The following is a 27,996-nucleotide window of genomic DNA, read 5'->3' as shown; positions in this document are numbered from 1 at the left end:
AATGAAAAAGAAAAGAAAATTGGGAGATTAAAACTAATTTTTTATGCATTGTAATTAATTTTCTGGCGATGGTGGATCCCTGAATCATTAATGCATTTCGTGTTAACACTTTCAATGTCAAATAAAATTATACAATGCAAAACAAGTTTTCCTATCACATATGTTTAATTTAAATTTATATAACAATATTAACTTTAATGTATAAAAATTAATGTAAAATATCATGTAAGCTTAATTGAATTTTATATATTATTAATATAAATGTATAAAAATTAAAATAAAATATCACATATGCTTAATTTGAATTTATATAATATTAACGTAAATTTATAAAAATTAACATAAAATATCAAATGTGTAATTTTGAATTTATATATTATTAATGTAAATGTATAAAAATTAACTTTAAAATCATATATGCTTAATTTGAGTTTATATATTATTAATATAAATATAAAAAATTAACAGTTAAATACGCATATATTATTAACGTAAATGTATAAAAATTAACATTAAATATCACATATGTTTAATTTAACTTTATATATTATTAACCTAAATGTATAAAAATTTAAAAAAATTACATATATGTAATTTAAATTTATATATTGTTAATATATATATATATATATTTCAAGTTATGCAGGGCATTGCTTCATGCCAAAGCTTAAATTAGCTTTGTGCTTTATAATTACAAAAGATAGTAGATAAAATAACCTATAAAAACATCAATAACCCCTATTTTCCTGCAAATATCCAGCTTTGGGGATTACGGGATGATATAATGCCCACTTCCATCCCACCGAATCCGCTCAGCTTCAAATAATACATATATCGGAACACATTGACTTTGTCCAAACCAAACCACCGTCACAACTGTCCAAAGCTCACAGCTGTTCCTGGTGAATTAAATGCCCGAGCACTCTTGCGATTGAGATGTAATTGCAGTCCGCTCCATTACTGCTGTCCGAACTTTAAATTTTGTGGACCTAAAGCTGTCAAGAGTCGCTTCTTAATTAAGGTCGAGCTCGACTGTATTAATGAGCTAAATGGGAGAACAGGCTTGAACACTTGTGGTTTTCCTTTGGATGTTTGTGCCAGCTTATCCATGTTGTTTTGAAAGCTGAATATAATTTAATTTTATATACACCTTTTTCCTTTGGAAAAAAAAAAAAAAAGCTGTCCATTCCTCAATTTATGTTCTTCTCCAATTCATCTTTAACTGTTTAGTAAAATCCCACTCATCAGGACAAACTCCTCCAACTAGCCAATTCAAATTTAACTGAAATACCATGTAGAAGCAGACGAGTTTGTGTGGCACTCTACGCAGAATCCTCCCTAGCGGGAGTCCTTTCACCTCAAACTACTTGACTATATTCGGAATAGACTCCTTCATAAACTTGAGCTTATCATATAAACTTATTTTGAATTTATATATCATTAACATAAATGTAAAAAATTTAAGGTAAAATATTACATACGCTTAATTTGACTTTGTATATTATTAACTTAGATGTATAAAAATTAAGATAAATTATCATATATGATTAATTCAAATTTATAAATTATTAACATAAATGTATAAGAATTAAGCTAAAATATTACATCTACTTAATTGGGCTTTATATATTATTAACCTAAATGTATAAGAATTAGCGTAAAATGTCACATATACTTAATTTGAATTTATATATTATTAACATAATGTATAAGAATTAACGTAAAACATCACATATGCTTAATTTGAATTTACATATTACTAACCTAAATGTATAAGAATTAACATAAACTATCACATATGCGTAATTTAAATTTATAAATTACTAACACAAATTTATAAGAATTAACGTTAAATATCGCATATATGCAATACGAATTTATATATTATTAATGTAAATGTATCACAATTAATAGTTAATTCAAATTATAAATTATTAACGTAAATGTAAAAAAATTAATGTTAAATATCACATACGCTTAATTTGAATTTATAAATTATTAATCTAAATATATAAAAATTAAAATAAAATACCACATATGTGTAATTTAAGTTTATATATTATTAACATAAATATTAAGAATTAATATAAAATATCACATATACTTAATTCGAATTTATATATTGTTAAGGTAAATGTATAAGAATTAACATTAAATATCGCATATCCTTAATTCGAATTTATATATTACTAACAAAAATGTTTAAGAATTAACATTAAATATCACATATATTTAATTTGAATTTACATATTATTAACATAAATGTGCAAAATTAACAGTAAATAACATCTATGTTTAGATTGAGTTTATATATTATTAACCTAAATGTATAAGAATTAGCATAAAATGTCACATATACTTAATTTGAATTTATATATTATTAACATAATGTATAAGAATTAACGTAAAACATCACATATGCTTAATTTGAATTTACATATTACTAACCTAAATGTATAAGAATTAACATAAACTATCACATATGCGTAATTTAAATTTATAAATTACTAACACAAATTTATAAGAATTAACGTTAAATATCGCATATATGCAATACGAATTTATATATTATTAATGTAAATGTATCACAATTAATAGTTAATTCAAATTATAAATTATTAACGTAAATGTAAAAAAATTAATGTTAAATATCACATACGCTTAATTTGAATTTATAAATTATTAATCTAAATATATAAAAATTAAAATAAAATACCACATATGTGTAATTTAAGTTTATATATTATTAACAAAAATATTAAGAATTAATATAAAATATCACATATACTTAATTCGAATTTATATATTGTTAAGGTAAATGTATAAGAATTAACATTAAATATCGCATATCCTTAATTTGAATTTATATATTACTAACAAAAATGTTTAAGAATTAACATTAAATATCACATATATTTAATTTGAATTTACATATTGTTAACATAAATGTGCAAAATTAACAGTAAATAACATCTATGTTTAGATTGAGTTTATATATTATTAACCTAAATGTATAAGAATTAACATAAACTATCACATATGCATAATTTAAATTTATATATTATTAATGTAAATGTATTGCAATTAATGTTTAATTCAAATTTATAAATTATTAACGTAAATGTAAAAAAATTAATGTTAAATATCACATACCCTTAATTTGAATTTATAAATTATTAATCTAAATGTATAAAAATTAACATAAAATACCACATATGTGTAATTTAAATTTATATATTATTAACATAAATATATAATAATTAACGTTAAATATCATATATGTTTAATTCAAATTTATACATTATTAACATAAATGTATAAGAATTAACATTAAAATCATATATCCTTAATTTGAATCTATATAATATTATCAATATAAATGTATAAGAATTAACGTTAAATATCACATATGCTTAATTTGAATTTATATATTATTATTATCATAAATGTAAAATAATTAACATTAAAAAACACATATGCTTAATTTGAATTTATATATCACTAACCTAAATGTATAAGAATGAACATAAACTATCACATCTGCATAATTTAAATTTATATATTATTAACATATATGCATAAGAATTAATATAAAAAACCACATACACTTAATTCAAATTTATATATTATTAGCATAAATGTATAAGAATTACCATTAAATTTTGTATATTCTTACTTCGGATTTATATATTATTAACGTAAATATATAAGAATTAACGTTAGATGTCACATACGCTTAATTTAAATTTATAAATTATTAACTTAAATGTATAAGAATTAACATAAAATATCACATATGTGTAATTTAAATTTATATATTATTAACATAAATGTATAAGAATTAATATAAAATATCACATATACTTAATTCGAATTTACATATTATTAATGTAAATGTATAAGAATTAACCTTAACTATCACATATCCTTAATTCAAATTTATATATTACTAACTTAAATATATAAGAATTAACGTTAAATATCACATATGTTTAAATTGGATTTATAAATTATTAACTTAAATGTATAAAAATTAACATAAAATATCACATATGTGTAATTCAAATTTATATATTATTAACATAAATGTAAAAGAATTAATATAAAATATCACATATGTTTAATTCGAATATATATGTTAACATTATATTTATTATTAATGAAAATGTATAAAAATTAACATAAAATATGGCACATCCTTAATTCAAATTATATTTATATTTTTGAAGTAAAAAATTTAATCATTTAAAATTTTAATTTATAAATGTGTAAACATAAAAATAAAAACACTTGTAATGAAAATTAACCATTTAAAAATCTTGATGTAAATTTATAAAAATAAAAGTAAAATGTCATAAAATTGAAATATACATTGTCAAATGAGATATGGTAAAAATCATTAGACCAAATACTTTTGTGATTATTAAAGATTTTTCTTCTTAGTTATAACAATTTTAAGCACTAATATTTATTTTTGTGATTATTAAATGAGATATTGTAATTTTGGTGAAAAAGTTACTAAGAAAATTAAATAAGAATGAATTTATCCATAATTGATTATTTGTGATGGTGCAGGGTATAGATTGTACTATATGGAATAATTGGTTTTTTACTACTCAACTTCCTAATATGACATTGATTGAATTAAAAGAATTACCATCCAAAATTAACGGAGGATGTACCTACTCAAATAGATTTCTTTTTTGACTTGTTACTTTTTTTAAAGCACTTGTTTTGGAGCATCCGTTTAGATAAAAGTGGAAAAGATTGAGTTAAAATTAATGCAATTAAAATTGGCTACAATTCTACCTCTTAAATCAAACTGTTATTAATAATAGATTTAAAGCTATACATTTATCCAAAAAGGAAGTTAGAGTTACTGACCAGTTCTATGACTGCAGTAACTACTTGAGTAAGCATCGAGAGGTGGTGGTTTCAACTTTCAACAGTGATTTGTAATTTTGTTAACCGTCTCAGTGTGTTTTTGTCACGACCCGGAACTTCCATCGGGCCCGTGACAACCGCCGCGACGTCCCGATAAGCACTCATTACCCCGAATGCCGATCGAAACCCCGCAAGGCTTAGCATCAACTTCCGCATCTCCCCGGTGAGCGACAGTTATTAAATCTCGCATTTCAAGAAATCATAAGTTGTTTCCAACTCAAAACAATAAAAATATTATTTTCTACCTCACTAGGGCATTTTCGTCATTTTTTTTTTGAAATTTCGAAATCCGAAAAAATGTAATATGTAAGTGGAAACACATATTTCATGATTTAAATTAAATTTTGAAGTCTAAAACATTCGTTTAAAGTAAAATTATAGCTATTTGAATATAATAAAAATATTAAATAAAATATTCTATTTTCTTAAAACACAATATTTTCAAAGTCTTCCTAAAATAACTTTTGTAGCGTAAGAGTAAAATAAATTTATTCATATAGTAATAAAGATAATTAAAGTATAAAATTTCGTTTACAGTGACACGTGGGCCCCCAACTAACCAAGAAGGTGTAGAGCTACGAACCCTTACTTCCTATGATGCAACTCCGAGATTAATTCTCGTCTTAATCAACTATCAACAAACTGTCCTGAGCCTGAAAAATGGATAGGAAGAGGGGTAAGATTAAATAATCCCAGTGAGTAAACAATTACCATCAAAAGCATCTAAAGCCGAGTAGATGGAGACAATATAAAAACGTTATATCTCAATAATGTTCATAACACAAAATTCGTTTCAATCTATACCAAATAATTTCTTTTCATCAAAATTTTCCCGACTTATGAATTTTTTTAAACTTGGCCCCTGCCAATATCATTCTCGCGGGTACCTTCGTCAAGGTATCCCACTGAGACCGCCAAGGCTGTTCAATGACCCATACCCATAAACATGTTTTCACATCTGACACACAGCCGTTCCTTGGTGTTGGCTGAGTCTCACTCTCACGTGGTGGCCCGAACGTGAGGTGCACTCAAATCATACCTCAGGAGATACTTCACCCAACATCTCCCCCCGGAGGTAAGTATATAATTGAGTTACCGTGCCCCTCTCATAGGCAGTCCACGGAAACCCCCACCACTGCAGTGACCGTTTAATATACCACCAGACCCATAAAAATTCCAGTAGCATAATATGACGAATAAAATGTAATCCAGTCTACCGAGACCAATCCAAAATTGTTCATATATTTCATGCCAATCCCAAAAATTTAGCCATCATGCTACCATAGTATCATAAGCCCCAATTTCAATAACATATAAAATCATAAATTTCAACACAGTCTCCATATACTCAATTTTCCCAAAACAATATTTGATTTCAAAACCAGTATAAATCTCATTTTTATTAAAAAATATTTTAATTGGAAAACATAATATTTTATAATTTAAATTCACCATTCAATAAAAGCATCAAACAAGTATAATTACTCTAGATATTTAAGACGATAAATTGTCCACTCACTGTTTTAGTAGTCGATGTACTCCTAATCTCAGTCTTCAAGCACAATTTTGGTACTTTTACCAGTGTAATTTGCTCACCACCTATCCACAATGTACAATACATAATTCACCACATCAATGCTTGACCATTATAAAATCAATTCAGGCTCGGTATATATGCATGATATGACATGCAACTTATCCGACTACCGCTTAAATGCGGTGCTGACCTAATTCGACCTATTACCCGATTAAATTACTAACGCGTCCAATTTAATCTCAAATTAATTTTTTTTCAGTTTCTATACCTCAATTGCACCCAAATTGACTTAATGTCCCTCGGTGTGGTGCAAATTATCAGTCCTGATAGCAAATTACGAAAATACCCCTAATGGGTAAAATTCATATTTTTGCTCCAAAAATTTCCATTATTTTTCTAGACTCATAATTCATCATTATTCATCATAATTCCTCAAATAAACATCAAGATCATCAGCCAATATTCCCCTAGAAAATTCAGCCAATAATGGTAATGGAGGAAAATAAATTTTTTTATTATTGTTTTGTTCCTAAATATGCTAAACTAACTTAAAACACTTACATAACTTAAAATCAAATTAATCTAACAAGTTTCTCTCTTCTAACCCATTTTTCCAGAATTGAATTCATCCTCAAATCACATGATTCAACCATGGAAAATGATGGGAAATGCATGGGAAAGGTAAAGCACAAGTCAAAATCAAGAAATTTTACCTTTGGTCACTTGTTTCCTTGAATTTTCACCAATTTTTCCTTGAATTTCTCCCCCTAGGTTTTTGTTTTTCTTTTCCCCTTTGTTTTCTTGCTATGGCCGGCCATAATGAAGAGAAAATGGTGGTGTGGGCTGATTTTTATAGTTAAATAATATAATAATCTAAACTTGCCACATGTCACTACATTATTGGTCCATTTTTTTAAATTCTTATCTTTTAAGCTTTAAATCTCCACCACACATTATTCCTTAAAATATCCATAACTTAGATAAAATTCTCAAACTTATCCAAAGTCTTGGTGAAGTAATTTTTGATATTTACACTTTTGCCCCCGTAAAAATCAAAAATTACATTTTTACCCCAAAAACTGAAAAATTGCCCATAAACATATTTTTTATCCCTTATACTCATATCATTCCCCAATTTGTCAAATGTGATCTAAATTCTCTCAAAATCTCAAATTTTGTCCGCAGATAGAAAAATTACAATTTTACCCCTATATAGTGAAAATTTCAATTTGACTCCGAATTGATCCTCGAACTCCTAATTACCATTTTGAGTCATCCCTGAACTGTGAAACTCTTAATTTCACCTTAAAATTCCTATTTGAACTAGTTCGAGGCTTAATCGACTTAATGATACCATTAGGGACAATATCGTCTTTTAACGATTTCTCGAACTTCCTAAATATACAAACATTCTATCGAGCATGTGAATGATATTATAATTATTTTACAAAGCAGGGTTTGACAGTTTTCCTCCTCGTTAATTACCAGGTATGCTTTCTTTGTTTTGATTCAATTTCCTTCGATTAGATTTTTTTTTTATGCAAATTTAATTTTTTAGAATAAGCAAGCTAATGCAGTATAAATGATTAATCTTTAAACAAATCCAATTCTATATGTACAATTTTTCTCAGGTCAATTGAGATAAAAATGAAGCATAATGAAGAAGAACGTCCTCATTGGATTTTTTTTGCACTTGGCTTCAACGGATTTTCTCTATTCTTTGGTATGATATGGTGCTGCTTATCATTGTTTAAAATGAAGTTGAAGCATCCGGAAGAGAACCAATCTCAAATTCTACTGGTGTTGCTCATTATCTTATTTTATGGCTTTGCCTTGGCTGCTATGCCCTTGATTATTGCGTTTGGCTTGGGTTTACTTTCGCTGTTCTTTAACTACCCAAGTGAGTTCAATGGTAATGACAAAGCAGAGTGCAAAGAAACTAGAACATTTCCGGTTTGGTTTACTGCTCCTGCATGCATCTTGTGTTGTATCTTGGTTCCCATATCGTGGAGGCTGTTTAATAAATGCGTTCGATATCTTATGATCCATCCAGAATATGATGGATATCTAGGGGCTGTGCAGCTTCATTTTTGTACCTTAGGCTTCACTTGTGCCCTTGTCTTCTCCTTTTATTTTGGATGCTGTATCACTAGCGAAATTGAGAGGAAATCCTTCGAAAAGAAATCTTTAGAAATTACAAAGATTTCTTCAAATTCAAACACTGAGAAGAAATCTTTAGAGATTCTAAAGATTTCTCCAAATTCAGATACAGAGAAAAAATCTTTTGAGAATAAATCTTTAGCGATTGTAAAGATTTCCTCAAATTCAAATATTGATAATGTTTAAGATAATTACAAATATTTATTTAATTTATAATTATTTATTTATTTCAATTAGATCAATTTGAATTCAAATTATTGATTTTTCTAATCATATTGTATTGGATCAAAGTCGGATCAATTTTTTGAATCGGTTTAGAAAGAAAATAAAAAGTTTCGAACCTCAATTATGTTTGCTCAAGCTTACACTTTATCACTTTACTTTGACCAACTCAATTTAACGCTAGAGAGGAGAAAATTTTATTTTGTCAAAATAAGCTTGAAAATATTTTATCTCTTTAGAGATTGTAAAGCTTTTTGCAAATTCAGATATTGAGAATAAATCTTTAGAGATTGTTAGCGTTTGGGATAATTACAAATATTTATTTTATAATTGTAATATGTAATTTATTTATTTGATTTAAGTTAATTTAGATTCCAATGTTGATTTTTTTAATAAAATTGGATTGGATCAAAGTCGAATGAATTTTTCGAGTTCGAGTTGTTTTAAAAAGAAAATAAAAAGTTACCAACCGCTCAAACTTACCTCTGATCACTTTACTTTGACCAACTCAATTTAATCATAGAGAGGAGATAATTTTTTTTTTCAAAATAAGCGTGAAAATATTTTTTCTCTTAACTAAATTGACTCCAACGGGCTTGGAACCATTGGAATTTGACGGACTATTGGCACTGAACCTGCCCAATTAACTTTCTTCAAGCCTTTGGGCTCCATTAGGCCTATGAATACTATGAGCTTTCAGGCTGAGTTAATCATTTTTATTATTAATAATAAGTAAATAATTATGTTTAATCTCGTATATAAATTTTATATGTTAGCAGTGAGTTAAATGTTACCGTTTCATTAATAAATAAATTTAGAAATCGATAACCTCAAAAAAAAAAGTACTCATAATTTTAAAAATATTTACTTTCAAAGACTTTTGAACTCTTAACTTTAAATATTTACAAAATAATATTACATGATTATGCGATAGTGTGTAGATATTATTAATTGATAATGTGTCAAATATAAGTCTTTTTTAAAATATCATTTTTAATCTAATGTCATATAGAGCAAGAAATTTTGATTTCACGCATTGAATTCCTTTTATCGTAATAATGCATAATATTTCGTAAAGTTTAACTAAATTGGGTAGTTTAAAATTGTTTCACTTACACTTTGAGATATGAAAAACTCATAATGCAATATCAAAACTTAGGATTAAATCAAATTGACTGAAACTATATGGACTTTGGGCTTAATCTTTCATTTTCAGGTAAATATGATTTGAGATTGATGATTTGATATGCTTAAAGTTATTAAATGAGTATTGAAATAAACAGATAACTTTATTTGTTTGCTTCAAATATTTTAATCCGTCGGTGTCATAAAGTAGGTAGGCTTTGGTAAAATCATATTTGAATTACGTGTTATACCCTAATTTTTTTTTTCATATTAAGAAATTTAAAAGTTTTAAATTACATTTATATTTTTGAGCTAAAAAATTTAACCATTTAAAAGTTTTGAGTTATAAATATATAAGCGTAAAAATAAAAACACTTGTAATGAAAATTAATCATTTAAAAATTTTCATGTAAATTTATAACAATGAACGTAAAAAAAATCATAAAATTGAAATAAAAATTATATAAATATTGACGTAAATATATAAGAGTTACTATAACAAGTCATTCAAGTAAAGTAAATATACTTTAAGTGAAAATTAATAAATCTTATTTATATCTTTGAGTTAAAAAAATGTAATCATTTAAAAATTTAAATTTATAAATGAATAAACATAAAAACAAAAACACTTGTAATGAAAATTAACCATTTAAAAATCTTGATGTAAATTTATAAAAATAAAAGCAAAAAATCATAAAATTGAAATATGCATTGTCAAATGAGATATAGTAGAAATCGTTAGACTATAGATTTTTGTGATTATTAAAGAGTTTTCTTCTTAGTTACAACAATTTTAAGCACGAATATATACTTTGTGATTATTAAATGAGATATAGTAATTTTTGTGAAAAAGTTATTAAGAAAATTAAATTAGAATGAATTTATCCATAATTGATTATTCGTGATGGTGCAGAGTATGGGTTGTACTATATGGAATAATTGTTTTTTTGCTACTCAACTTCCTAAACTAAGGTAATTTCATATGACATTCTCAAATTCTACCGGTGTTGATCATTACCTTATTTTATGGCGTTGCCTTGGGTGTTATGCCCTTCATTATTTTCTGTGGCGTGGATTCACTGCCGTTATTCTTTAACTACCCCAGTGAGTTCAATGGTAATGACGAAGCAGAGTGCAAAGAAACTAGAAGATTTCCGTTTTGGTTTACTGCTCCAGCACGCATCTCGTGTTGTATCTTGGTTCCGATATCCTGGAGGCTGTTTAATAACTTCGTTCGAAACTTCGCTCGAAATCACATGATCCATCCAGAAGATGATGATTACCTAGAGACTGTCCGGCTTAATTCTTATACCTTAGGCTTCACCTGTGCCCTTGTCTTGTCCCTTTATTAGAAATTATAAAAATTTATCCAAATTCAAATATCGAGATAGAAATTGCAAATATTTACTTAAATTATGAGAAGAAATCTTTAGAGATTGTAAAGATTTCTCCAAATTCAGATATGAGAAAGAAATCTTTAGAGATTGTTAAAATTTCTTTAAATTCAGATATCGAGAGTGTTTAGGATAAGTATAAATATTTATTTCATAATTGTAATGTGTAATTTATTTATTTGATTTAAATTAATTTGGATTTAAGTTATTGATTTTTTTAATAAAATTGGATTGGATCAAAATCGAATGAATTTTTCGAGTTCGAGTCGGTTTAAAATGAAAATAAAAGGTTACCAACCTCAATTATGTTTGCTCAAACTTACACTTAACCCCTTTACTTGACCAACTCAAATTACTTGTAGAGAGGAGATAATATACTTTTTTTCAAAATACGCGTGAAAATATTTTATCTCTTCACTAAATTGGCTCCAACGGCCTGGAATCATTGGAATTTGACGGACTCGGTTAAAATTGGCACGGAACCTGCCCAATTAACTTTCTTCAAGCCTTTGGCCTCCATCTGACCTGTGAATAGTACGAGCTTCCAGGCTGGGAGATGGCCCATTAATAGTGGATAGTATGGGCTCCGTGGCTTCCTGGTTGGGTTAATAATTATTATTATTATTAATAAGTAAAGTAAATAATTATATTTAATTTCGTAACATGAGTTTTATATATTATCAGTTAGTTAAATATTACCGTCTCATTAATAAAATAAATTTAAAAATCGATAATCTCAAAAAAAAACTTATAATTTAAAAAATTTTATTTTCAAAGACTTTTGAACTCTTAACTTTAAATATTTACAAAATAATAATATATAATTAAATGATAGAGTATAGATATTATTAACCCATAGTGTGTCAAATATAAGTCTTTTTTAAAATATCATTCTTAATTTAATGACTATATAGAGCAAGAAATTCTGATTTCATGCATTTAATTCCTTTTATCGTAATAATGCATAATATTTATCGTAAAGTTTAACTAAATTGGGTAGTTTAAAATTACTTCACTTATACTTTAAGATATGAAAAAACCATAATGCAATATCAAAACTTAGGATTAAATCAAATTGAATGAAACTATGTGGACTTAGGGCTTAATCTTTCATTTTCAGCTAAATATGATTTGAGATTGATGGTTTGATATGCTTAAAGTAATTGATTGATTATTTAAATAAACAAATAACTTTAGTTGTTTGCTTCAAATATTTTAATCCGTCTGTGTCAAAAGGTAGGTAGGCTTTGGTAAATTCAAATACACCCCTGTTCCACCCTAATGTTATTTTAAGATAAAAATATAAAAAATATATATATTCATAAATTAAAATATTTATTTTAATTTATTGAATATTTACATTTTTAACATTCATAAAGTGATATTTTATGATTAAATTGCAATACATAATACATATGACAACGGATCAAATTTAAATTTTTAAAAAATTAAGACATTAAATTTAAAAATAAAAAAGAAAAAAGAAATTAAGATTATAATTGTTATTATATTATAAGTTAATTTTAAATTTTGTCACTATATTTTAAATTTATCAAACTTTGTTACTTTATTTTTAATTTTCAGATTAAAAATAACGAAAATCAGTGAAATTTATGGTTTGCATTAATGAAATCAATAAAATTAAAAACATATAATGGTAAAATTTAATAAAATCAATAGTTACACGATGAAAACGGTAGGTTTGTTCGTACCAGAAAACTTCTCTTTGTCTCTCTTTCAAATATAATATGCAGGTAGCAGGTGGGAGCCGGATTATCACTCCACCAGAAATACTACAAAGTCCACTCGCTGGCCTTCATCCCTCTCCTTTGAGCTTCAAAGAGGAAAGTTAAAAAAGAAAAATAAATAGAAAAAAGGGGATAGAAAGCTGAATCGCTTCAATGTCGTCTGTACTCAACACAGTCTCTTCCTTAAGGCTATCCAGAATCTACCGCAACTACAGCAATAACAATCACCTCCGAGTGCCGACTCAATCCGTTTCAACTCCCGCTTCTGTCTCTTTCACCAGTAAGTTAACTGGCTCCTGCTCTTGTTTTCCGCTCTTTGAGTAGCTGGAAGGAAAACTGAATTTGAAATTTTAAGTAGCACTATCGTTAAGCAAGAGTTTAATTTTTGGCTCTTATCGCTTCGATTTTCCATTGCCTTGCGTTTCCTATCCTCGATGAAGCTTTTTCGAACTTAATTTATTTAATTTTTCACTTTTCTCAGGACGGAAATTGACCGTGAGAGCAGCGGACACTGATACAAACGAAGGTTTTATTTTTTATTTTTAGCCTTTAAAATAATTGTAATTACTGTATAAACTTTTTTTTTCAATTAAATTTTGATTTTTTATGTGGATATTTATTTGGCAGTGAAATCTAAGGCACCGGATAAGGCGCCAGCCGGTGGCGGGTCAAGTTTCAACCAACTTCTTGGTATCAAAGGAGCCGCTCAAGAAACTGTAAGCCCTCTATATACAGATCCATTTGGTACTCGCAATTTTTTATTTTTTTTAATTATTCATGCGTGAATTATAGTCTAGAAATGCAATTGTAATTTAGATGTTAACTTAGAGAAAATTGATGCTTATTTGAAGACCAACCCCACTATTTTTTGCTTATAAATTATTGTATTTATTGCATTTGTACTTTAGTACACAGTTGTTACATAACATGAACATAGAATTCATATAGTACGGTTAGTGACTAACTGAAGTTTGGCAGTTGGTGGGAAAAGTCGGAATGTTTACCCAATTAAGACAGAGCCAGAGGAATGGGAAATGCTTATTTGAACTGTGTTTCATTGCTCGAATGATAACCTTATAGCCTTACTTCCCTAGAAATGTGTGAAGCTGTGCTGCTTATTTGGTGTTATATATGATACAGAATAAATGGAAGATTCGTCTCCAACTTACAAAACCGGTTACTTGGCCTCCTTTGGTATGGGGTGTAGTTTGCGGAGCTGCAGCTTCAGGTTCTCTCTCATCTCTAACTTAATTTGTTCATGTCTACTGTTAGGAAATATCCTTTTATTTATGCATATGAGTATGAAACTACACCAGAAATCCTGAGGAAGTTTCAGGATATCTAGATATCTTTAGCCTGGCTGCCTGCATCTTTGCAAGTTGGTGAATGTCATTTGTCCAAATCTCATTTTTTATGAACGTTACTTGTGTCCCTGAACTCAATTAGAAGTTGCATGAAAGAGTTTGAGAAGTAACTAGAGGACCATCTGAAATAATTTTTATAAATTGCAGGAAACTTCCACTGGAATTTGGAGGATGTTGCCAAATCAATTCTTTGCATGATAATGTCAGGTCCATGTCTCACAGGCTATACTCAGGTATAAAACCGTATGAATAAAGGTGTGTCTGGATTTTTAAATGAAAACAAGCTTCAACCTGAATAATGCAAATTGGTCTGGCTATTTTACCTTTTCAGACTCTCAACGACTGGTATGATAGAGAGATTGATGCAATTAATGAGCCTTATCGTCCAATTCCTTCAGGGGCAATATCTGAGAATGAGGTGTGTACTGTAACTAATTGTGTTATGTACATATTAGAAATGATATTCATTAAAAGCTTCATGCAGGTTGTCACCCAAATCTGGTTGCTACTCTTAGGAGGCATTGGCATAGCTGGTTTACTAGATGTTTGGGTAAGTAAATTTCAAGTAGTTGGTACATGCTTTTCCTAAACGATATACAAAATGAAAGCAGTTCTAATCCTTCTTTATAGGCAGGGCATGATATCCCAATTGTATTTTACCTTGCTTTGGGAGGTTCCTTGCTATCATACATATACTCTGCTCCTCCTTTAAAGGTAGTTCACTTCCATGCTGTCACTATGACCAGTCTAATTTCTTTCTTCTTATCGGAAGAAAATCTGCTTAGATCTGACCAAATTCCAAATATCTTGCAGTTGAAACAAAATGGCTGGTTCGGAAATTTTGCTCTTGGAGCAAGCTATATCAGTTTGCCATGGTGTGATATCTTCTATTTTGCTACTTTTAGGAGGATAGTTCAAGATTTTTTTTATAAATATACTACAGGGCTTGTTCAGCTTGATTATAATCTGACAATAGTCATTATCCTTAGTAATAATGTTCATAAAGGGTCTAAAATACCTGAATCGAATTTCCAACAATTGTTAGTCCTCCTTATTCCCCTATATGATTTTGAAATCTTTGCTAATTTCCCACAGAAATAGAGCATCCTAACTACAACATAAATTGGACTGCCATCTATTCACCTGTTGTGATTCCTTTTCCATTTATTGAGATACCCTTTTGGAGGGCAGGTCTAGCAGGTTCAGTTCCTTCTGTAGAATAATCTCTAATGTTGCTAATATGAGTCTATACAAAATGATTTAGCCTTTTCACTTTGTTTGGTTATGTCCTGAAGTACGTGACCTATATTCTGGACTTTCACTTTGTTCCAAATCTTGCGAATAGGTGGGCTGGTCAAGCTTTGTTTGGGACCCTTACACCAGACATAATTGTTCTCACACTCTTGTACAGCATAGCTGGGGTATGTTTTTTTCCTAGCATGTTCCCTTCTTGTGTATGCATACATGATTTGACTATAACAATTTCTTTTTGTTGTATCACTTTGCAGTTTGGTATTGCCATTGTTAATGACTTCAAAAGTGTTGAAGGAGACAAAGCTCTAGGTTTACAGGTCTTCTCTCTTTATTATTATTGTTAGTTAATTCCTTGGGACTATAATGAGTTCTCCTCACTCCTCGCTTTCTTTAAATATATTACTGCATTATCCTTGAGAGAAGCTGAGTTGATAGTTGTATGGTAATGATGCTTGAGCAGTCAATTCCGGTAGCCTTTGGGGCTGAAACGGCTAAATGGATTTGTGTCGGTGCTATTGACATAACCCAAATATCTGTAGCTGGTATGTCACTGGAATTTATATTCAGTAACTGATGGATTACGAAATCCAATGCATCTTTCTTCATGAAAATTTAAAATCAATGCTAATATATACTAATGGTGGTTGCAGGTTATCTTCTTGGAGCTGGTAAGCCATATTATGCGCTTGCCCTTCTTGCTTTGATAGTTCCACAAGTTGTATTCCAGGTAGAACAATTTCTTGATGCCTTGTAGAAACTCTAGTGCCTCTTTTTCCTTACCTTCTAAGAGATTAATGGAGATTAATGCTCATACCAATACCTGTCCGCTGCAGTTCCAGTACTTCCTAAAAGATCCTGTCAAGTACGATGTGAAGTATCAGGTAAATTTTCTGAAGAGTCAAGTCCATTGCTCAATGGATAGAACAATGTAAAGAATATTACCATAATCATGGCCATAACCAATGACCAAAATCTACCAGCTTCCACCCCTGAATGTAATATTTGTATACCTATGTCTTGATGCCTAACCGGAGTTATACTTAGTATGACAATCTGTAAAATTGTACAAGGATCAAGATCAGGGTAGTTTCAAAGAAACAGGTCATTTGATAATGCTTCTGACCTGGCCTTGTTTTACATCGAACGTTAAATCTTGTTCTTGTGTTTCAGGCAAGTGCACAGCCATTTCTGGTGCTTGGTTTGCTGGTGACTGCTTTAGCAATGAGCCACTGATGAAATATTACAGCTTGAGGACAAGTAGGGAGTTTCGAAGGGAGCTGATGAGCACTGTAAAAAACCACCGAATGAAGCTGCTTAGCCCAAAATGTAATATCTTTTTTTTTTTTTGAAGATTTGCTCAAAATGTAGTATCTAACCAATGGCTTGTTCGTTCTGGTTCCTTTTTCCCACAATGGCTGTCATTTCTTTCTGGTTTCAATGTAGTTTTTGCCTTTTCTCTCTTTTTCCTTTCTTTTTCTTGGGAACTCTAGGGAAGTGTTGCAAAAAGCTATAATATGGTCGCTGCTAATGGCAATGAAGTTACACTTTCTGAAAATGTTATGGGTTTTGGTTCCTCAACAAGGCATTATTTCGCTGTGGGATCGAGGATCATCCCTGTCTTCCACGTTAAGAAACATGAGACTCCAACCTTTTTGGGGGTGGTTTTTTAAAATCATCCTTTCAAAGATCTCTATCCATTTTATAATCCGAGAATTGCTTCTGTTCAGGACTGCCACTGCCAACTAGTTTACAAGGGGGCGGTTTGCTTACGCCCGGACACCTTCCAAGGGAGTTTGAAGCATGCTGGTGCTGGTGGTGGGATGTAAAAACCATCATTCATTTCCACTGTCAAAAGCATACAGAAAAGAGAAGGAACCTGGCACGGTGAAAACCGCTCTAAGGCACCATGCCATGCCACTCAACCACTAGAACCAGAAGAGAAGTTACCGATCATACAGAAAATAAGAAAAAAAAGGCAGAAATACCAGACGATCTTGACAATAGTAAACCTAGAGTACTTCTAAACCACTAAGACTCGACATTGACAAACAGAGCCGAAGCAGAGACATATAGGCTACGGTTCCTAGGTTCTGTACTTGGACTCGTCAATGTGGATTCCTTTCTCAGCAGCACGCTCACCGCCTGACTTGTCCATTGTGCTGAGTCCACCTTTTCGGCCCATTTCCTGGTACCCTTCAGTTCCTATCTGCTCCTTCCTTGTCTGGCCTCCTTTGCTTCCCAGCTCCTGGTACCCTTCTCTCCCCAGTTGCTCCTTCCTTGTCTGACCTCCACGGCTCCTCCCTAAATCACCATCAAGAAGAAAAAATATATGAAAAACAAGCGCCAAACGAGTAGGTCAATATCAAACAAGAGAGAGACGGCATGGTACTGCACCTTCAGCAAGGTGCTCTTGAGCTGCAAGGCTCTTGCCACCAGTTCCGCCGGGAACAACAGTCTCTCCCAGCCTTGCCCTGGCGTCGAGTTCCTCTCTGTCCTGTTGCGAGGCCATGATGACTTTCGCTCTTTTGGGGGCCGCTTTGCTTGTTTCTTTTACACAGCTCGGAAACTGGCACAAGCTCACACGAGGTGAATTCACGTAACAATACATACAAAACTGGCTAGATGCTCATACGAAATGTGGCAAACTCGAAGAGTGATTTATATAGAGGCAAGGTATGAAGTTGAGCAAGGGGGTCGATGAAGGAAAGCAGGACACGTAAAGGAACAGACGCGGCAAAGGAGGAGCAAGGAAACCATGTTGCAGTGACACGCAGGTGCTTAACATACTTCGGATGCAAACCCAATTGACACGAGTCAAGGCTTGCAGTGGTAAAATCAGCACTAGTACCTAGTAATTCTATTGGGTTTCTAGCCTTCTTTGATCTTTCAAGAAAGAAAAAGAAAACCCTGTCTCAGATGCTCTCAAACAAGACTGAAACTGCGTAGCTTTGTTCACTCTGTTTCTTTTGCTCTAAGTTGTAGTATTTCTAACTTTTACAAGGGGAAACATACAACTATAAGCAGGACAAATAAAAGAATTGTTAACTATTTGCAGGCAAGAATGAATGAACAAAAAAGTATCCTGATCAATGCTCCAGCTATGGCAAACCTTGACCTCTGGCAATTTGGTTATAACCACTAAGTTTCCATCGAATTGTCTCTGCAATGCTCCTGCAAAATTCCTGGAACAGAAGCTGGTTGTTGCCCATACAATCTGCTGTCGTGTTAGATGACTGCTTTTCATGCTGCGCTAAAAGAACTGCAAGCAATGACTTACCTCTAAGGTTTTTTTAGGGATTGCAATGAGCGCCGTTATCGGGATGTTTAGTGTCCCATTCGATTAAGTAATATGGAGATCTTTACATATCCGATTTAAATAAGTAATATTTTTTGTTGTTCAATTTGATTAAGTAAATAATCAATAATTTTTAATGTATGATCTAATTAAGTAATATGGAAAACTCTATTATTCAAATTAATTAAATAATATTTTTTATCTCAATGTTTAATTCGATCAAAAAATATGAGGTTTCTATTGTCTGATCTAATTAAATAATTTCTTTTATCCAATGTCCAATCGAGTAAGTAATATGGAGATCTTTAAATCTTCTATTTGAATAAGTAATATTTTTTATTGTTGGATATGATTAAGTAAAGAATCGAGAATTTTAATGTATGATCTGATTAAGTCATGTGGGGAGCTCCATTATGCAATTTGATTAAATAATATCTTTTATCTCAACGTCTAATTCGACCAAAAAATATGAGGTCTCTATTGTTTAATCTCATTAAATAATTTCTTTTATTCAATGTTCGATTGATTAAGTAATATGGAGATCTTTAATGTCCATCCGATTAAGTAATATGTTTTATTGTTCAATCCGATTAAGTAAGTAATTAGGGATTTCTAGTGTCCTATCCAATTAAGTAATATCTTTTGTCTTAATATCTAATCCGTTCAAGTAATATGAGATTTTGTCTAATCTAATTAAATAGTGTATTTCATTTCAGTATCTAATCCGATTAAGGAATATAAAAATCTCAATTGCCTCATCTAATTAAATAATTTTTTTACAGTTCGATTTGATTAAATAAAATTATGATATTTTAAAAAAGTTTAATTTCCAAATGTTAATATCTGAATTTACTTTGAATGGAAGAATTAACAAAAAGTACAGACTCGAAGGACATGGTGACGAAAAGATGAGAATCGAGGGCCCACAGAGTCCTACATGTTTAGTTTACAAATGAATAAATTGAATTAGTGCGGTTCGATTTTATCAAAATTTAATATGAATTATTTATTGGATTGTTTCAATATTTAAACTTTATAATCAAATTAATCAAAATATCTATAATTAATAATGTTTTTATATTAATATTAATATTTTTTAATAATATAAATATTTAAAAAAAAGGGTCAAAATCAAAATGATTGTAACAAACAGTGGGAGGAGTGTTTGGACATTTGGCAGTCAGATTTTACTACACCAAACACAAAAATCTGAAACCCTACCGGGTGAGTTGCAAGGAAAATTTTCCTATATAAAGCAAACGCTGCCGTAAAGACCGTAACCCTAGTCACTAGTCAGCCACACTGCCTCCCTCTTTCATTTGATTTTATTTATTTATAAATCAACACTCTCTCTTCTCTTATCAGCTCTCCCCAAAAACCCTAGCTCCTTTCAGGAACTGCCGCCAATTCCAACCAGTGAGCCCTTTTCTCTCTCAATCACTCTTATCCCTTTCAATACACGGGGCGCTACTCTCTCGATTACTTCTGATTTTTGAGTACTGATTATTTCCCTTGGTTTTTTTTTTGCTGGAATTTCAATAGGTTTGTGATAAGCTGCGAAAACGATGTCGGACGACGAGAGAGAGGAGAAGGAGTTGGATCTCACCTCCCCTGAAGTTGTTACCAAGTACAAGAGCGCTGCTGAGATCGTTAACAGTTAATGTCTATTTCTTTGTTTTTTGGTTCACTTTAATTTCCCGATGTTTATTGTCTTTTTTTTGAGCTTTTGAATTTAATGTTAGTTTTTGTTTTTTCCGTTATGTTTTGAAAATTTTGCAGAGGCGTTGCAGTTGGTTGTAAAAGATTGCAAGCCAAAAGCTAAGATTGTTGACATTTGTGAGAAGGGTGATGTATTTATCAGAGAGTAAGCGTTTGGTTTTCTGGTGGTTGAGTGGTTTTATGTTTGATAGTTTGATAATGAAATAGTAGTAATTTATGGTTTATTGCTTTTGTTTAATGTATTGCGAAGGCAAACCGGCAACATGTACAAGAACGTGAAGAGGAAGATTGAGAGGGGTGTTGCCTTCCCCACTTGCATTTCCGTGAACAACACTGTGTGTCATATCTCTCCGCTTGCTAGTGACACGTCAGAGTTGGAAGAAGGTGATATGGTGAAGATGTAAGCTTCATTTAGTAGTAAATGTTTCTTTTTATTTTTTTTTGGGGTTTTCATGCCTTGAATGACAACTAAAGTGTCTTTTTCTTCCCGGATACAGTGATTTGGGTTGCCACATTGATGGGTTTATTGCTATAGTTGCACATACTCATGTTGTTCAGGATGGGCCAATCACTGGCAGGCAGGCTGATGTTGTTGCCGCTGTCAATACTGCTGCTGAAGTTGCCTTGAGGCTTGTCAGGCCTGGAAAGAAGGTAATCATCTTGTGTATCTATTCTGTGACATCTTTTGAGTGTTTCTTTAGCTATTGTGCTTTTATTATCTTAAAATCCATGTGCCAAACTTTTGATTATCATGTTTCAACTTGTGGTTGGTTTTTGGTAAGTGTAATGACTGTGTTTTCAAGTTTTGATATTCACTGAATCCCCTAAATGATGAACCTTTTTTGTTAGCTATGGATCTACATCCAGATGAAGCTTTTTGTCATAGTTACTCTGATAGGGGAATTTATCTCTCACCTCAAGTTTTTGCTACAACATTTCTCATGTTTGCTCAATACCCTTTTGATTTAATTCTTGGAAGTGATTGTAAGATGAAGAATAGAAATTTAAAGGCTGGGCAACTTTGCCGAGGTGATCAAATTCTTGTCAATCTCCTCTTTTCCCTGTTGCCAATATTCTGAGTGGTCATGCTAGGCTGCTTTAAGGTGGTAGATCTTCCATTGGTTTAATACCAAATGTCTAGGTGGACCAACATATTCTTCATCACCAAACAACGTGGGTTTCTCAATACCGTTTTGATTTAGATTTTGGAAGTGATTGTAAATTGTAGAATAGAAATTTGAAGGCTAGGCAACTTTGCCGAGGTGGTCAATTTCTTGTCGATCTCCTCTTTTCCCTGTTGCCTATATTATGTTTGGTCATGCTGGGCTGCTTTAAGGTGATGCATCTTTTATTGGTTTATACAAATTGCCAAGGCGGACCAACATTTTCTTTATCGCTAAAAACAAAGTGAGTGTTACCCTCCTGATTGTTTTCATCAATCTATTGAGAAATTTTATTTAGTAAATGGACTTGTACTATTCTACTATTTAGTTTTTTATCACTGTTGCAAAACTTTTCTTGTTTTTATTCACAAATTGGTTTTGGTCACTGTGGCAACAGCTCAACTGCTATGAATTTTGCCTCTCTCCCCTCCCCCTGCCCTCTCTTTGGTGGTTGGGGGAGGTATTGGGGACCCTTTTTGGATATTTTGTATAACTCACATGATTTCTACATGATGAAGATAATCTCGCTCTATGGATTTAGTTCCAGTGTAGCATGTTTTAGTCATAGTTACACTGGTAGAGTATCATGTGTGATCAATTTCTTTGTGCCTCACTCTCTACCCTCCAAGTCAATCATCCAACACCCCCTGCTGCAGTGGGAAGACAACTTTTTTGAGTTTCATGGTTTTTGATTTTATAATTGTATAATCTATCTAGTAGATGTGATATTTTCAGAATGTCCTTAGATCCTAGTTTCCTTATATGATGAATAGTTTTCATAAGCTATTGACCAACATCCAAGTGAGGCTTTCGTCATAGTTACTCTGATAGGGAAGATTTTTTTTACATTTTCCCCCTTTTTGAACAGACTGCTGTCTGGAACGTTGTTTTTCTGATGAATCTGTTATTTGTTTTGTTTGTAGTTATATGCTTCTGTATAGTAGATGTGATATTTTCAGAATGTCCTTAGATCCTAGTTTCCCTATATGATGAATAGTTTTCAAAAGCTATGGACCAACGTCCAAGTGAGGCTTTAGTCATAGTTACTCTGATAGGGAAGATATTTCTTTACATTTTCCCTTTTTTGAACAGACTGCTGTCTGGCTTGTTTTGTTTGTACTTATGTGCTTTGAAACATGCATCACCACTCATTTAATTGGTCTTCTTGATTGTACTAAAATTTTCATCATTGTTTTAATGGCAGAATAAAGATGTCACAGATGCAATTCAGAAGGTAGCTGCTGCTTACGACTGCAAAATTGTTGAAGGTGTTCTTAGCCATCAACTAAAGCAGTTTGTGATAGATGGAAACAAAGTCATATTAAGCGTCTCCAATCCAGACACAAGAGTTGATGATGCGGAGTTTGAGGAAAATGAAGTTTATGCAGTAGATATTGTCGCAAGCACTGGTGAAGGGAAGGTAATAGTCTTTTCTTGTCTTTTAACACCGCTGCTGACCCTATGCTTATGTCATGTTAATTCGTCCTTAAGGTTTCCCTGTGTTTGATTTGCAGCCGAAGCTGTTGGATGAGAAGCAGACAACTATTTATAAGAGAGCTGTTGACAAGAATTATCATTTAAAGATGAAGACCTCTAGATTTATTTTCAGTGAAATAAATCAGAAATTTCCCATCCTGCCATTCACTGCCCGGTCTGTGATTGTTTCACATTTGTTATGAACGCATTGGTGGTACTTCCTCGTGTTTTACAATTCATGTGGATTTTCTTCAAACAGGGCTTTGGAAGAGAAAAGAGCTCGTCTAGGTTTAGTTGAATGTGTGAACCATGATCTCTTGCAGCCATATCCTGTTCTTCATGAGAAGCCTGGTAAGAGTTCATTGCTGAAATCCTGTTTAATCATGATATGAGATATTACCCTGTAATGTTTGTCACATTGAGCCTGTTTAATCATTCTGGACTATAATTCTGCAGGTGATTATGTTGCTCATATCAAATTCACCGTGTTGCTAATGCCTAATGGATCGGATCGGGTCACATCCCATCCTCTGCAGGAGCTGCAGCCAACCAAGACAATAGATGATCCTGAAATCAAGGCCTGGTTAGCTTTGGGTACAAAGACAAAGAAGAAAGGAGGTGGGAAGAAGAAGAAAGGTATGATTTACAGAGAGGATAATCTAAATGGTCTAAGATTACCACATCAAATATCTTGGTACATTGGAAGCAAATTTTTGAGGGTTATGTAGTAAACGTAAGTGCATATGTGTTTGCAGGTAAGAAGGGTGATAAAGCTGAGGAATCAGCGGAAGCGGAGCCTATGGATGAAGCAACAAATGGTGCTACGTCTTAAGAAAACATTCTCTCCTTGTTTTTCAATTTTGGTACTCTTGTTCACTTGTATCTGGTTGGTTATGAGTTAAATTTAATATAGTATCAGACATTGATCCTCCTAATTGGGTTTTCTCGTACAATCACACCTCCCCTTCGTGTCTTACCGCCCATATATGCTTTTGTTGACAACTGAATAAAGCCAAAGCCAATAACTTACCTTGGCATGTCTTTGGTTAAACAGGTTGTTGTTGAAGCTCTCTGAAAATACGCATGGCTTAATTCCATAGGCTATTTGATGCTCTGCTGTTTAATCAGAAATTTTTTATTTTCCAAAACATAATTTGGTTTAAAAATGTTAATTTAGCTGGAAATAAGAGTGGTAATAAAGGTCATGATGTAATCAATGCCCCATACAAAACTTTCAATTTCTTTGGTAGTGGGTTGAGGTTCACTGTGTTGATTGAGAAGGATATCTTCACTTACCCTTTTGGCTTGGTTTCGTAGAAAGGAAGCATGACAGTGTTCTTGATTTCGAGTATCAAGGAGACGGGAGAGGCAAAATTGATTAGCATTACTTAACACAATGATTTTCGTGGGATAGTGAATTATTATTTTGAAATTATTTTGTAAATTTAAATATTAAAATTATATCTTAATGATAACTTTGTTTTATGAATTGAATTTTATTTATTAATTTTGTTATGCTCACAACATGATGATTTAATTTCCTAAAAAATGATAAAAAAAATAAATAAAGTGAAAATTAATTTAATTCTTTTATATAATATATATATATATATATATAAATATTATGCTTTCGCATAGCATGGTCCAAAAACTTTTCGAAGAAAAAGGGTAAAGATGATGCAATTGGACAGCCAAACAGGGCTGTCGTCGGGGAAATAATGGTGGGCAAGAAAAATATCTTTACACCTGTCACGCGCAAGCAGAACCTGGCATGTGAAAGCGACAGCGCTGCCCGTGGGTCCCACTTAGCATGACCCCACATCACCCACTTCCAAATTCCTTCCCCTTTCTTTCCTCATTATAGCGCCCCGCCACCCAAGCCCTAAATTTAATAAACCAAGAAGAAATTAAAAAAAAAATGGGAAAAGAACACTCCTCTCCTCTCTCTCTCTCTCATAGATGGTGTAGTTGAGTTTCGCTGCGCTCTTTTGTCTTCGATTTTTTTTTTTTTTCATTTTCTCTCTATCGAAAGCTTAAGCAGCAGCAGCAGCAGCAAGCAAACAAAAAATGGCGAGCACTGCTAAAACGGATCCAGAGGAGCACAAAAGAGAAGACGAAGAGAACGCTCCCGCCGCCGACGATGAAGACACCGGAGCTCAAGTCGCTCCCATCGTCAAGCTAGAGGAAGTTGCCGTCTCTACCGGCGAAGAAGATGAAGATCCGATTCTCGATCTGTGCGCAATTTCGATTTCTCTGCTGTTTTCCGAACTTCTTTTTCCTTATATATATTTTTTTTGGGTGATCGGTTACAAAAATGATTTTGATACAGGAAGGCGAAGCTTTATCGGTTCGATAAGGAAGGGAATCAGTGGAAGGAGAGAGGAGTTGGTAGTGTGAAGCTTTTAAAGCACAAAGTCAGTGGCAAAGTTCGCCTCGTCATGCGCCAATCTAAGACCCTCAAGATCTGTGCAAATCATCTTGGTCTGTTTTCTTCTCACTATATTTTTCTTACCATTTCCCCTGATTTTAAAAATAATTAGCTTAGTTGAAGTTGATTCAAGCAGTATCATTCTGTGTGCGGTAATTTTGGTGAATGTTAATGGTTGCAGTTCTTCCCACGATGACTGTGCAAGAACATGCTGGAAACGATAAATCATGCGTTTGGCATGCAACTGATTTCGCAGATGGGGAATTGAAAGAAGAGATGTTCTGCATTCGATTTGCTTCTGTTGAGAGTGAGCATTTTTAATTTCATTGAGTTATCAACATTTTTATGTTGCATTATATTTAGTATTACTATTACTAGCACTAACAAACAATGCTGCTGAGATGAACTTATTCGAGCCCTTACTGTTTTAGTACGTAGATTAAATCTTGTAGAAATCAAATGAAGGATAGGATTTACGTATCTAGTTTATAACAGCATTGTTTTAGTATGTTTCAATATTTGATTTTGAAGTGTCTTTTAGTGAATCGAGAGTCGAGTGTCTTGCGATGCAGCATCTTAACACTCCATCGACATTCTTTTTGGTAGTGGTTGAGTTTACTAACAGTTAAAATTATACTAAGAGGTTTTATTTTGGGCTATGCAAATACTTGTCGGATTGCAGATAGCTATCTGACTTGTACATAAGAAATTGCTTTGAAGTCTTGGGTGTGTGGGAAGAAAGCATGCCTTAGTTGTTGCAAACTAGTGAAAACAAGTTTTATGTTTTTATTTACCTAACTGATAAGTTTTCTGCTTGCTTCTCTTGATACTTGAAAGGATTAGGTGCCTCAAATTCGAAAATATAAAGAATACTATAGTTTTGTATTGGAAAATGTGCACATGAAAGCTTGATAAGCCAGATCTAACCTTACCTAAGGAACCTTAAGCATAAGACCAGCCTATTACCTGCAATATAATTACCAGTGCTTAGGTATCTTATGCTAAACAAACTAAAGAAAATGTAAATAAGTTGAACAAATTGCTTGGGGAAGATAAAAGGCGACTCAATAACTTGAAAAAGAAGGCATAACAGGTCCCATATTTGCTTGCTTATTTGTATTTTCTTAAAGATTTTGCCGTCTTCATTATGCGTTTTGGGGAACCATACAAGATTATTACCCTTTTTTGCCCTTCTCCTTCCTGTGCATGTGTGAGTGTTCCTGTTTTATGGGTGTTTGGAGGGTTGAATTATCTGCAGCGTATAGCAGACTACAAGGGATACTTTTAACGGTTGTCCACTTCTGAGTTCCAACATCTTTCTGATTAAATCTGTTCCTACTGTGTACCAATTTCGGCATATGATCGGATGTGTATATGCATGCAATTGTAAATTTGTACCAATTTTTAGTGCTTAGCTTTGTAAGTTTGATTGACATATTCATCTATGTTCAGATTGCAAGTCCTTCATGGAGATGGTTCAAGAGGTTGCTGAAAGTCAGGGAAAGAAAGAGGAAAACAAAGATGCCACAGCTACAGCTGATCTCCTCGAGAAGTTGACTGTCGAAGAGAGTAAAACCGATGGAAAAGAACCAGAAGAAAAAGCTGCTGCCTCCGAGGATAAGGAAGAAGACGCAGCTGCCACAGAAGAGAAAGCAAAGACGGAAGATGAGCCGGCTTCAAAAGCATAAAACCTAAGAAAAAACAGAGCATCTAATACCGGTCGAAGTTTAACGTATACATTGGATTTTGAGTGGTTAGGGAGATGAAAATTTTTTTCCACAGGTTGGAGAGAGATTAAATGTTTGCAAAACAATCAAAATTATGTTGGGACCTATTGGGATGGCAAAGGTTTGTTCTTATTTTGCCTTACATGGGATTGTGATAGACGGTTTTATCGGTCTTTCGATGTTATGGTTAGTTCATTTGGTTTGAAGGGGAAAAAGCTGTTGGAAGTTTTACTAATCAATGCTTGTTATGAAGTTCGTTCCCACTTTTTATATTTTGCCTCCTTAAGTGGCATTTAATTACCAATTAGTTCAAATATTAAGAATATTTCGATTAAGAGGACTTTATTTGCGATGTGTATAAAGAAATTAGATGTAAGTTTATGGATAAGAAAAAAATTACTTCTTGGTGTATCAAATAATTTAAAATTCCTTTCTTACGA

At 31.9% G+C, this 27,996-nt stretch overlaps 4 protein-coding genes and 1 long non-coding RNA gene across 6 annotated transcripts; 3 read left to right on the top strand and 2 right to left on the bottom strand.

Annotated features, from left to right (window-relative positions):
- Positions 1-744: 744 nt before the first annotated feature.
- LOC148762319 (uncharacterized) lies at positions 745-7,425 on the bottom strand. 2 transcript variants are annotated; one of them, XR_016026464.1, is made up of 4 exons: positions 7,195-7,425; positions 6,464-6,543; positions 4,885-5,597; positions 745-995 (listed from the first exon to the last, which is right to left on the bottom strand). It is a non-coding gene; the product is annotated as an uncharacterized LOC148762319 (long non-coding RNA). The 2 variants fall into 2 exon arrangements; XR_016026463.1 differs by lacking the exon at positions 745-995 and having other exon boundaries at positions 4,865-5,597.
- A 5,708-nt stretch (positions 7,426-13,133) lies between these two features.
- Positions 13,134-17,303, top strand: G4 (UbiA prenyltransferase family protein). Its single transcript, XM_018122297.2, has 15 exons — positions 13,134-13,410; positions 13,612-13,656; positions 13,758-13,846; positions 14,271-14,358; positions 14,642-14,727; positions 14,826-14,912; positions 14,979-15,044; positions 15,125-15,208; positions 15,308-15,369; positions 15,840-15,915; positions 16,003-16,065; positions 16,209-16,290; positions 16,399-16,475; positions 16,582-16,629; positions 16,919-17,303. The coding sequence occupies exons 1-15, from the start codon at positions 13,284-13,286 to the stop codon at positions 16,979-16,981; spliced, it is 1,143 nt and encodes a 380-aa protein (XP_017977786.2). The 5' UTR covers positions 13,134-13,283; the 3' UTR covers positions 16,982-17,303.
- Positions 17,304-17,564: 261 nt separating this feature from the next.
- EM1 (Stress induced protein) lies at positions 17,565-18,973 on the bottom strand. The gene is made up of 2 exons (XM_088806594.1): positions 18,143-18,973; positions 17,565-18,049 (listed from the first exon to the last, which is right to left on the bottom strand). Exons 1-2 carry the CDS (start codon positions 18,354-18,356, stop codon positions 17,832-17,834), a joined length of 432 nt encoding a protein of 143 aa, XP_088662720.1. The 5' UTR covers positions 18,357-18,973; the 3' UTR covers positions 17,565-17,831.
- Positions 18,974-20,318: 1,345 nt separating this feature from the next.
- Positions 20,319-24,336, top strand: LOC18597509 (metallopeptidase M24 family protein). Its single transcript, XM_007026584.3, has 10 exons — positions 20,319-20,459; positions 20,586-20,699; positions 20,823-20,907; positions 21,013-21,162; positions 21,260-21,413; positions 23,130-23,345; positions 23,440-23,576; positions 23,661-23,752; positions 23,858-24,037; positions 24,157-24,336. Exons 2-10 carry the CDS (start codon positions 20,609-20,611, stop codon positions 24,231-24,233), a joined length of 1,182 nt encoding a protein of 393 aa, XP_007026646.3. The 5' UTR covers positions 20,319-20,459; positions 20,586-20,608; the 3' UTR covers positions 24,234-24,336.
- A 952-nt stretch (positions 24,337-25,288) lies between these two features.
- Positions 25,289-27,808, top strand: LOC18597508 (ran-binding protein 1 homolog b-like). The gene is made up of 4 exons (XM_007026582.3): positions 25,289-25,635; positions 25,731-25,882; positions 26,011-26,136; positions 27,282-27,808. Exons 1-4 carry the CDS (start codon positions 25,469-25,471, stop codon positions 27,515-27,517), a joined length of 681 nt encoding a protein of 226 aa, XP_007026644.3. The 5' UTR covers positions 25,289-25,468; the 3' UTR covers positions 27,518-27,808.
- Positions 27,809-27,996: the final 188 nt, after the last annotated feature.

The sequence above is a fragment of the Theobroma cacao genome, chromosome 5 (genome assembly GCF_053813885.1).
Source record: "Theobroma cacao isolate CCN51 chromosome 5, ASM5381388v1, whole genome shotgun sequence".
NCBI classification, from domain to species: domain Eukaryota; kingdom Viridiplantae; phylum Streptophyta; class Magnoliopsida; order Malvales; family Malvaceae; genus Theobroma; species Theobroma cacao.
Note: the sequence above shows the minus strand (reverse complement) of the source record. Positions and strands in the feature narration are given on the sequence as shown.